The sequence below is a fragment of the Alligator mississippiensis genome, chromosome 3, assembly GCF_030867095.1.
Source record: "Alligator mississippiensis isolate rAllMis1 chromosome 3, rAllMis1, whole genome shotgun sequence".
Lineage (NCBI taxonomy): Eukaryota > Metazoa > Chordata > Crocodylia > Alligatoridae > Alligator > Alligator mississippiensis.
In genome coordinates, this window is record NC_081826.1 from 123,468,750 (window position 1) to 123,480,972 (window position 12,223).

Below are 12,223 nucleotides of genomic sequence, written 5' to 3' on the forward strand. Positions count from 1 at the left end.
AACAACTTCCCACAAACACCAGCAATTTCTCCCACACCCTTTCCAAGCTGCCAAAACTCTACAGTGAGAACTTGACTTCTTCCACCTGTCAAGAACTCCTCCTCCTCCATCCATCAAATATCCTTATACTAAGCAGCATATGCCTGACTTACTATACATAGTGCAAAGTAACTATTCCTAGTAATAAAAAGCTACTGTATGGGAAGGGGAGAAACTTTTCATTATTTCTACATTTTTCCTACTTGAATGTCTTCAGGGCTGTCTTCAGTATTCCAGGTCCATCAAGACGTATGGACACATTCTTAAGCTTTTGTTTCACTACATTGGTGAATTCCACTGTCACAGACATTTCTTTACCAACTACCTTTTCTCCTTGCACCTGCAAAACAAGAGAAGAACACAGCTTACAAGTTGATCATAGCAAAATTATGGAATACCAAAGCCTCTATTATTAAATAAACGATGGACAAATATGTGAATCAATACCCAGGTTTTTTGTTTCTGTGTTTATGGAAGAAGCACTGTATAATAAGTCCTAATTCCTTGAGTCTGGCAATGAACATAGACGAAAATACCAAATAACTTTGGACTCACGTTTCTCTTCTCTATGCTCACCTGTTTGCAAAGCTAATTAAAATGCCACATTATAGCCAAGCACCTAGCCAGTACTTGCAAGGAAGTAGTACCATATTAGATTGTAATGGTTGTTTTTCCACCCAATGAGTCTTGGGTTTTCCATGACGATACAAGAGTTTACTATAGGGAAAAGAAGAGACGCACACAAAAGGACATGCCAAATTTTATCCCCCTCCCCATTTTTCCACACAATCTTCCATGTAGATTTAACATACGCTTGCAAAGGAGTATAACAGAACTGCAAAAGGCCCCCTAGTTTGGACACAGTAAAGTTCTATCTAGTAGTGTAACTAGGGCAGCACAAGTGTGGCACCAGTCCTGGGAGCTGACTGAGAGTGTGCACAAGGATCACCCCCTGAGAGTTTCTGCCATAGGGGCAACACTACACTGCCCTGCCTGGCCATGGGAGCCAGGCAGGACAATGCCACATTAAGCAGCATGTCTGAGGGGGAGCAGGAGAGGGTGAGAGTGGTGTGAATGTAGTGGTGCTGCCCCCACCCCTCAGAGAGGTTCTACCAAAGCAGCACAGCCCTGCTTCCAATATGTGTGTATGGGGGGGGGGAGGAAAAGGGGAGGAAGGAGATGGGGAGCAAATTGGACACCAGGGTCACTCCTGAGGAAACCTAGCCATGAGGCTTCTGCCATTTGGTGAATTGATGCTGCAGCAACAATAGTAGCTCAGGAAGGTAAGCCTTCCCTTCCACATACCCATGACCCCCCCACCCTGGTTTACAGTGGTCAGCATACCTCCTACCCTTCCCTGTGGGCAGTCAGCAAGCTCATTACATTGCTGGGTTTATCTATTAAAATACTGCAAGGGAAAGGAAAGACATACATATTCTGAATAGGATGGATTCTTGATTATTATAAATGCAAAGGTGATATTTCACAGATGCTACTGAACAGAAAGAAGCCCTCTAGATTGCAACCTATTCTAGATCGCAACCTATTCAGGTTCTCATCACTACAGCTTCCAGTTAGTTGGCTCCCAGACTGAAACAGATTTAGTTTTGGCTTCTGTAACTTCTCAGGTTCTACTTCTAGCCAGGCCTGAATTGTGGAAGACACCTTTGAATATATCATGTGTGAAACAAAGTGCATACCCTTCTTCCCTTAAGTGACAGATTCTCAGCACACCTTGTAGTGCACTAGTTCTCAACCTCTTTAGGCTCAAGGCACCCCTCATTTGACTCAAAGCACCCTCAGAAAATGTCAGCACTTAGATTTCAATCATTTGTGTTTCTCCAAAAAATAATAGAGCAATCTTCTGTTGAAGACAGACAACTCAGAAAGACCACAACAGGTCAGAATGCTTTTAACGCTATGTATTCCTATTTGAAATTGCTTGTGAATCATGTTTGCACACCTAACAGTGCAGCATCCTTGAAAGGATCTTAAGGCACCCTAGGTGAGAATTACTATTGGACATCCTTAGAATCTCAGCTGATAGGCCTGAGCGGTAAAGGATGAGGGGTATGGTTTGGTTTACTAGGTTTTTGTTTTAGGATTTTTACTTTTTTTAGTGAAAAAACCTTAATCCTTTCTAAAGTTTTAAACACAACCTGCTTACAACTGCACAACCCAAAACAACTACACTGTCATGACCCCACCAACAGGGTTTGTTAGGGCTACACACACAAGAATATTCCTGGTTGTAAACTGGGCCAGCAGGATGGGTTAATGCAAACATGAATGCTGGATCTAGAAGAGATTCATCTCCTTTAGATCCAAGTTTCAGGTCTGCTGGGCAATGACCAAGCTAGCTTACCCAGCTTCCAGAGGGAATATAAAGGGAGAATCCCCAGGTAAGTAGAGTTGGAGTAATAGATCATATACCATACTCATGCTCTCTTCTTGTTCTAGTTCCTTGTATTCCTAGGAGAATGAAGGTGCTGCTGGGGATAAAATGTCCCTTTCATGCCCCCCATTGCCTCTCCCTACTGCTGCTTATGTAGTTCCTTTTTCACTATCAATCAGGCTTATCACCATAGTGCCTAAGAATCAACCAAGACGAAATGTTTCTGTACAGATATAGTAGCAGAAAGTCTGTGCTCCAAAGTGGCTCTGCAGTATGCACTACAAAATAGACAAGACAGACACACTGTGAAGGCAAGGACACCTGGCACACTGAAGAGCATGATAGCAACCAACAGTAGGTTACTCCTACAATATTTGGAGTGATTGAGCTCAGAGATCACCTTCATGAGAAACGAGGAGAATGGGGGTAGTAGGACAGGGCAAGAGAGAAAGGGATACGTGGGGGAAGGAGGGAAGTGAATCTGAGGTGAAGAGACTGGTAGACAACTGGAGCAAGCATAAGGCAGAGGAAATCCCATCAGAGCTGTAGAAAGCTCTTGGAATGACCCAACATCCCTGATTTAGCTGCTTCTACAGCTGATTTTATGGCTGGAGTCTCTGAGTGGCTCCTTTCTGCCTACGTGTTAGCCTACGTACACATGGCATGGAGGGAATGGAGGTGTACCACTTAGATTCCACAGAGGGCCTCACTTGAACCATTCTGGATTTGGGAGGGTATTAGAGAGTCGGCTTGTTCCAGCAGGACCCTTCCTAGTGCAGCAGGGTTCAAGTGCTCAGGCACTCCAGAGTGCACCATGGGAATGGGGAACATATTTTGATGACATAAATAGGAACACAGGTTGGTGTTGTTTGCGATTCTCCAAGGTGTTGTGCACAGCTTTTCATTCTCTTGCACTCATCTTTAAAGCTCAGAGAGGAATTTACTGCTCTCTTTATGTAAACCTATTTAGATATCCTCAAAAACCCTGGCACGCAAGACCAGAAAGTGGATGCAGCAGACTGCAGATGAGGTAAAAAGAAAAATTTTACACTTTGGTGAACAACACTTTTTACTTTGGCCAGTATAAAATTGTGGAGTTAATGAGCAATGATAGCATTAACATCTGCATTTGCAGTGGTGCAGAGCTGAAACTACTCTTCTGTACCCTCAAATGTACATCAATAATAGAGCTGGTTGAAAAAATTATTATATACTTTTTTTTTTTAGGAGAGAAGACTTTTTACTGAAAACCCCAGGTTTTCATCCAAAATAATCAAAACACAAGAATTTGTCTTTTCAATGAAAAAGTTCTGAAAGAAAAAAATAACTTTTTCTGACCAGTAATAAGTAGTAGTATTTTGTTTTTCAATCTACAATCTAATGATCTAAGAGATCACTATAGCCATATCCCAATATCCTCATGTATGGTTTGATTTCGCATTAACTGGGAGTCAAGTTTCCATTGACTTGAATGGAATAGAATAAGGCATTTAAGGACTACAACTTTAAAATAATGTAGGTACCCAAAGTTGCAGACAGGTTCCCAGTGGAGTTTTTTAAGGCACCTAATCTGTGTAGATGTTTATCCTACATTGACTGTAACAGAAATTTGTTCCTAGCCTTCATAGGGGCTTTTAATCATAGGCATTACCTCCAAAGGATTTAGAAGTTATTCTCAGTTTATTTAAGGGTAGCAGAAAGTATGCATTTACTTTAGTGTACTTATTACTGTAACCTGACCTTAAGCTAAATTTGAGGAGGTATAATTTCCCATTAATTGATAACTCTAGTATTTTTTAAATCAGATGAGGAAAGATCAACAGCTGATCTGAAGATAGGAGGGGTGTACAATTTTTGTATTCTTTCCTTTTAACTAAGAATCAGTAAAGGACTTTTTAAGTAGGGAAGAACAGACTTGAGATTCATTACATTTTCAGATAAAAGTAAGCAGAGTCACTAGGCTTTTCCTCAACTAAAACAGAAACGTCTTACTATATCACAGAGACAAAAAGTAGAAACCCACTTTTGGGGGTTTTTTTTAGCTCTTTGCAGCCCATCTTTAAACTTTTATTATTTACAGAAGTGTCTATTGAACAAATATTTCTCCTTTTCATTAAATAGTCTTTCTTCATAACTGAAGAGAAAGGATAAACTATTTTGGAGGTTCATCTGGGGATATTGTATAGGATGTTCTGTTTCAATACTGAATCTAAAGGATTAAATATCTTTAATATTTGGTTACGTTTAATATTTGGAAGATATGTTTGATGTGAAGTTGATTTGCCTTATTGGCTTCCTCTCTGGAATGATCTGTAAGACAAAAAACCTTATATGAAGACAATACTTATTTACATTTATAATTAGATTGGAATGACAATTTTGTATTCTGTGAGAGCAAACTGATTTTCTGTGAATTTCACAGGATTTTGAGCAGGCAGTATTTTATACCTACTCTCTTTTTTTCCCAGCAACTATGTGGTTTTGTATTGTAATACCTATGATTTGATGAGGCTGGGTAATTTTGGAGGTTATTTTAAGATATGTAGTCTTAAAATACAAGGTGATACCTGGAAACTTGAAATTTTCTTCAGACACATACACACACAAAACATATACAGGAAAAATGAAGACTTATAAGTCAAAGTATGTATTTAAAGCAGCTGAACTTTAAGGAGCTGCATTCATATTTAAGCATCCTAAGCAAGTGACCTGATTTTCAAAAGTGCCGAGCAATTTGAAGATGACTTCAGGGAGTTGATGAGTGCTCAGCATTTTTTTTAAATTAGGGCATTTAACTTAGGTGCCAACATGTGAAATTAGAAATCTAATATTGGTCCTCATTTTCCAGTCTTTTGGCCATCAACCTGAGGGCTCTAGTGCTGTCAAAATCACTCAAGCGTTTGTCCTCATAGCTCCAATGGCACCACCTTAGGATTGTCAGGATAAAAGAGAACTTCCTAGACAGAATATTCCATTGTCTTCTGATTTAACAGTTAGAAAGCAGCAATTCAGATTGTGGTAGCACAATCAGATTATAATCAAATTCAGACGACAGCCAAGCAACTTCCTATATATGACTGGGAAAGAAATAAGGGTAGGGATATGCAACTCTTCCCTCAGAGAAAAAAAAATTGATTCTATGGTAAAAAGTCGAGGCTTTTATTTAAGGAAATAATGTACTGCTGCAAATATGATCAAGATATATCAAAGGTATCCTTGGCACCATCAGGGCATAATTCAGGGTAGATTTTGATCATCACTGGGTGTGTCTACACGTGCGCTTTACTGCAGAATAGACTAATTAGCTCCGCAGTAAAGCAACACCGTCTCTCTCATCTACTACGTTCTCCCCATAGCTCCTGCTTCTTCCCTCCTTTGCTTTAACTTAACTTCCTTCACAACCTGCCTCCCCTCTGCCTCAGCACTTTAGTCCCCAGATACCTCCTTCTGTTCTTATCCCCCTTCTGTAATCTTCCTTTTTCCTCTGGAATTCCCTTTTCCTCTTTACTGCGTAGATGTTAGTGGGGGAACAGATGCATTGAGGTCACAGGAGAGACAGCCCCTGATCTCACTGCTGGTGCCCAGTGCCCTGGTGGCCTCTAGACACTGAGAGGAACAATTTGAGTTTAAACGCTGCAGTTCTACACTGGATCCTGATCAATACAGAAAGAACAGAACTGCCAAGACTCTGGCATGTTGCTGTTGAACATGGGCAAACTGGGCTCTCTCAGAGGCTCATAACTTTGCCAATGTGGGTGAATTGTCATGGAGAGAGCAAGAGGTTTATCCTTAGCACTGAAATAATCTTCTTGATAAGTATCCAAATTCTTGCTCTGAAGCATGGAGACCTTAACGATCCTTAATGAAACAACTGTAGGAGTCTTTGGAGATGGTAAAACAATACATTTTCCCCTAATCTCATTCTTGGAATTTGTGCAGAGATTTTCCAAAGAAATTCAGCCTGAGGCAGACACCTAGCATAGAAAATTTCAGCTTAAATGGTAAAAGTTTGGCAAAACTATGAGCAAATGAAAACAAGCTCTTATACCTTTGGCATTTAAAAGCAACCCAAGATCTACTGTGTGCTGCTGCCCCTCCCGCCCACTCACCCCCACCCAGCAGGTAAGTCTATGGGGAAGGAAAGGGTGGGGGCAGATGGAGGCAGAGGGAGAAAAAATTATTTGGGGGCATGCCTCCCCAGCAGTTAAGTCCCACCCGGCTGGGGCCCCACTCAACTTAACCCTGCTCCTGCCTCTGCAGTACTGTCCCTTGTCACGGGGGCCTTGATCTAACCCCCGCTCCTTCCCTCTCCCAAAGATTGACCTGCTGGGCTGGGGCATGCATGTGCATGCACACGGGCACTCAGCCGCCCACCCCAGCCTCAGATCGACTCCAAGAGGCTCTGAGATCTACCACAAGAGGCTCTGAGATCTACCAGTGGATCATGATCTACTGGTTGGTGACCGCTGTCTCATACTGAAAAATATCAGGCAGCTTTGCCTATGGGTGGTGCTAGCAACTCCATTTACATATTTATGCCTATTGCTACCTGAGCATGCATGCATACTTATGTACACATATGCACATAAACACACACACAGAGTCATGTTTCCAGCTGCTTCTAATCCTGTATTAGTTTTGAAAATGTTGTTTGAAATAAGGCTGTAAGGGCCAGAACTGCAAAACATATCTTGCATGGAGGATAGGTATTGATCTCTTCTGTTATATTCCTGAAACAAACCTTGAGGTGCAGCTTGGGGATGTCTAGGACCGAAGTCTTCTGCTTGGCCAAAATCTTTTTTGTTTCATTGAGACGTGCTGTGATGAAGAAATGCAAAGAGGCTTGGTCCAGCAGCTGATTGATGTAGTCGCTTGATCTGATCAAAACCTCTTCCACTTTTGCTGATAGAAGGAAAACCAAACAAGGAAAAAATTAAATTGAAGCCTGAGCCCAATATAAATTGCCAGTTATTGGTTCTAGCTCTGCCGACACTATTGTATGGGAGCCTAGAGATAAAATAAAGATGCTCTTTTCAGTGAGAGATTGGCAAAAGCAAAGAATGGAGTCTGGTGACTTTTCATATCCTGCTCAAACTATGGTCTTTTTGTTATGTTACCCTACCCATCCTTTGTCTCTTTTGCCCTTCTCTTTTGCCCAGCCTTTCATTTAAACTATCAGTTGTCTGGGTCAGGGACTGAATTCTGTCTTAAAAGCCTGCTCAGTGTCCAGTTCAGTAGTTTTGCTAATTATAGACACTATCCTATTATAAAGAAGAAATAATATTAATAAGGAGGGGGGGGTCGAAAGGTCTGTTAAAATCTCTCTATATCTGTTTCCTTCCCTACTTTGTTTACATGCCCTCTCCTCCAGGGTACCTGTGACAGCTGTAACAACAGCCATTTGGAAGTGTGGATCTATGCAGTGTAACTAGCAAAGTTTCCTACTCCACATTGCAGTGTTGGCATTGCTATACACCAGCCTTTGACCTATATCAGAATTGCATGGAGAACGCAACAAAGCAATCCTCTCACCAGCTCTTCCTCTTGAGATCTGTCTGGGAGATCACTCTGCTCCCTGATGATAATTATTGAAAGGAGCAACTTCCTTGATAGGCTGTGGATTCATTAATTTTAACTCTATTGAACTGTAATAGTCCAAGATTTTGATGCACATAAAAGCACATAAGCAAGCCCCTTAGCTAAGTGACCAGCCACAATACATCAGCTTGATTTTTTTGCACCAATAAATCCTACTTTAGGTTTTACAACCCAAATGAAATCTTGAAATTTCTCTTCTATTAGTCTTTTTTTTTACTGTATTTGTGCCACATACTGTACAAAATCCCACTAATTAAACTCATCTGGGTAAAGCACATTCACTCCTTTCCACTCTTTTGATCCACCCACATCAAAACAGGTTCCTTAATTTGGTTTCAAAGCTATTCCCATGGTGACCACCTGGCATGGATTTACCAGGTACACCTTGAACTTACTTGATGTGGCCTTGTTTCCTGAAAAGGAATTTCCCATCAGACCCCAAATCTTAAAATAAATGTTTTTCATCTACTCAAAAAATACTAGTTGCATTGTAAGTGAAGATTATTCTACAGTAAAAGAGAGAGAAGAGACATATCAGATGGGATTTAATCACAAGGGAAAACAAGAGTAATAGAATCCCACTTTTATAGGGGCTGTGTTGGTAAGCTGCCAGTATCACTTACTGTGCCTGGGAAAGCCAAGGGAGACACAAGGCTGAGCTGCCTACCCTCCTAATCAAAAAATAGAGAAAACTAAATATAACTGAGTAGAAGTGATAACACCTTTGAAGGCTCAGGAAGGTTTAAGCTATTCAAATCCTCAAAGATGTTTTCAACCCACACAATTCCTTTAATCATTATTCTGAAAATCACGCATTCAGTTCTTGTTTGAAAACTTATTTTGCTCCTCTCTTTCAAATGGTGCAGTCTAGAAAGAATGCTTCTGACACATCTTGATCATACTGTAATATTCTATTAGCTCCAAAAAAAAAGAGAAACAAATATATATGTGAAGAAGTTTCTTGCTGTGGAACTAGACTTGCAACACAGTGTTCATATTCCTGTAAAAATATATGTAGTTGATTTTCCTTCCCTCACCTTATCCTAGACAGAGGCCAACTCTATAGTCACTTATCACCAGATCACTATAATTTGGAATTTATGAGCCGATTTCATGGCCAGAGCTTTCCATGTGGCGAAAATTGCATCCCGTTAAGTCACTCAAATGCAGAGTACCCAAACAAGCTCCTGTGTGGTACATAAGCTCTGTTAAGCAGTGTCATAGTACCTTGCAGAAAACTTCAGCACAAGAATAAATTTAACCCTCCGGAATTAAGCCTGGAAAACAAATGAGGAGGGAGTGCTAAATATTTACACATCTGCCCTCAATTTTTAAATGATGATCAAATTCTTCTTCAAGTCATAGCAGTGCAGTCAGAACAAATATAGAATTTAATTTGTGCAACTGAAACTATTCTTTTTTATTGTCTAGCCAAGTTTTTTTTTAAGTTTTGTGGAATTTTACATCAGCTATTTAATAACTGATCCCAAGCACTTAAAAATGTTGCGTGTTGTGATGAGCTAGAACAATGGGATACAGAAAAAGCACATTGACCATTACCAAAGACTCACAGATGAATTAGATGAGTACCAAGAGATAGCCATTGGATACTCATATTAGATGGGCATTAAAATAAAACATTTCATCTCTAGTTCTCCTTAAAATGGGCTACTTCTTAATGGAGATTCACCAGCTCCAAATAAAAATATATAATTGGGGTGGGGCAATCCTGCCCTGAGCTGTGGAGAACAGATTACAGGTACCTTCTTTTACTGCAGGAAAGTGGGATAAGGTCTCTCCCTACCAGTTCAAAGAGGATTAAACAGGAAGAGACTGGCAGCAGACGGATCAGCATGCCATGTCTCAAAGGTTCCTGGTATCTCTACTAGAGAGTGGTTCTCCAGCTGACTAGCACATATGCTGCAGTCAGCAACACACTCCATCCAGGGCTGTCCACTGCTCCTTTATAAACTACCCTAAGCATCCGCCCAGTGATACATTCTTAGCCTGTCCAGAGCCATCTTACCCAGTCACTGCAGGATGGATTTTATATCAGATGTGCATCTGACACCATTCTCTCCCTCTTCCTTGTATGAATGGGATAACAGTAGGATTTTACTTTTATCTTATTATTGTAACTTACACCTGAAGAATCACAATGTTCTCTTCCCCTTTTGGGATACTGCAAGAAGGTCAAAGTAGCTTACCACTTGCAGCCATTCACTCTCTCTCTCTTTTTTTTTTAAATAAATCATATTACTTAGCACTGAACAAAGGAACACTTTTCATCTCTAAGACTCAATGTAGGTAGGTATCATCACCCCCATTTTACACATGGTGAAACAACAGTTTGCTCAAGTCAGTTGTGTAGCCAGAGATGGAGTCTAGGTATCCTGAAGCCAGGGAGCTAAGAAGCCTGACTCCCACTCCAGTGCACCACACCCGATTACCTGCTTGGGGCCTATTTATGGAGAGAGTTTATTTTGGTGGTGGTACTGACATTGGTAAGATAGCAAACAACCAGCTTAGGCTGGAAAATGTCCCCATCCCCCTTTCCCCCCCTCACATCTTACATGAAGAGGGTTCCAGTATCACATCAAAAGACTGGCTCTTGAATTCATTCTTCTTGACTCCTGTATAAAACACGATATTGCCGGAAAGGTAAGCTGTCGCAGTGTGACGACTGTGGCCACTGTTTCTGAAAGTTATGGTGACTTTGAAGTCACTGCCGAGTACAGCATTTTCCACTTCAAAGTCCATGTCAACATCAGACTGTGGCAGATGCACACTATCCTGCATAGCCTCCTTTTTAATACCATACATTAGGGCAGTCTCGAGTGCTAGTCTCTCTTCATCTGTACCTAGGGAGGAAGAGGAATTGTGTTAAAAAGAATAGGGATAATGAGAACCACTCAACAGCTTCATAATGAAGCCTGTATCATAGGGTTCAGATTGGTAATTTTGATACTTTTGGCAAGAATTCTAGCCGTGGATGATTGGACCAACAGTATGGTTGGTGTAGATAGAGGCAGCTGTTGGATATCACAGTAGCCTTCTTCAGGCCTTTAGTTATAAAATGCCAAAAGCAGCCTTTTAAAAAGTATACTCCTTTAAAACATTACTTTAGTGCTCATAAAAAACCCACCAGATTCTGGGCCAGATCCAGAGCTCATTATTTATGGACAAGCGTTCCATTAAAGGGCTGAAACCCTGACTCAGATCTGGAGACGTGGTGATAGGACAGTGGAAAAGTGCTGCAAAAATCAGTTCCTTGATATGACAAAAATACACTATCAACTTTAAAAATGTTCATGGAATTTTCTAGTTTGAATGAAACTGGAAATTTTTTTTTTGGTCTCTGAAAATTAGAAAATAAGCATTCTCCTCCTTTTCTCTCCTTTTTAAACTCCCACTGGAAAAGGAGAGGAGAGAAAATGGAGGGGAGTGTAGTAACTGGGGGGGGGAGGGGAGGAAAGGGAATGGATTAGGGGATAAAGTCAAAAGAAGAAGTGGAAGATTCAAACCAAAATAAAAAACTAAATTTTTGTTTCCATTGAAGATCACCTTTTTCCCCCTCCAAAAAAGGTTTTGACGAGTCAACACCTTTAAGTATACACCTTTCCTTGTCATATAAGGGGGGCCCTGAGTATGCCTGGCTCTACATGAGGATCAGAGTCATGTGGTCTTGATTCCTACATGCTGCTGCAAAAAAAAAACAGTCACAGAGAGGGAGGGCTCTATGGGATTTTTCCATGTTACCATTTTTTTAAAAGAAAAGATTATTACTAGGAAAAACTTTGTTAGGAAGGAGGTCTATGGGAAGCTACTGTCACTTAAGATAAGTTATGCTTTATATAGTGGTTGATGAAAAGTCAACCTTTAAAATCCCCACTTCCAGACACATACATTTTTCATATTAATATGGTATATTTTTCACTATGGTGAGTGGAAATCAGAGGGATGGTCACTTGGATAGTAGATGAGAACAGAGGGACAAGCAAGAGGTCATGAATATGTACTTTTCGTAATGTAAGTACTTAAATTCCACCTATGTTCTACTTAGCCTTGTAATGGGACCAAATCTGGATTTTGCCTGTTATATTTAGCATAGGCTGGAGGAAATAATTAAGCAACACTGTTGTCTTTGACAACTGACACCAACCACCCTGATCAACACCACATAATTATGTT

At 40.6% G+C, this 12,223-nt stretch overlaps 1 protein-coding gene across 3 annotated transcripts in view; it reads right to left on the reverse strand.

Moving 5' to 3' along the window:
* F13A1 (coagulation factor XIII A chain) overlaps nucleotides 1-12,223 on the reverse strand; it is a 101,579-nt gene that overhangs the window by 11,925 nt on the left and 77,431 nt on the right. For all 3 annotated transcript variants that reach the window (XM_059724366.1, XM_006267941.4, XM_019490525.2), the window contains 3 exons: nucleotides 10,606-10,893; nucleotides 7,176-7,336; nucleotides 243-379 (listed from right to left, as the gene is read on the reverse strand). In XM_059724366.1, the coding sequence (XP_059580349.1) occupies nucleotides 243-379; nucleotides 7,176-7,336; nucleotides 10,606-10,893 (586 nt within the window). The remainder of the gene's footprint in view (nucleotides 1-242; nucleotides 380-7,175; nucleotides 7,337-10,605; nucleotides 10,894-12,223) is intronic.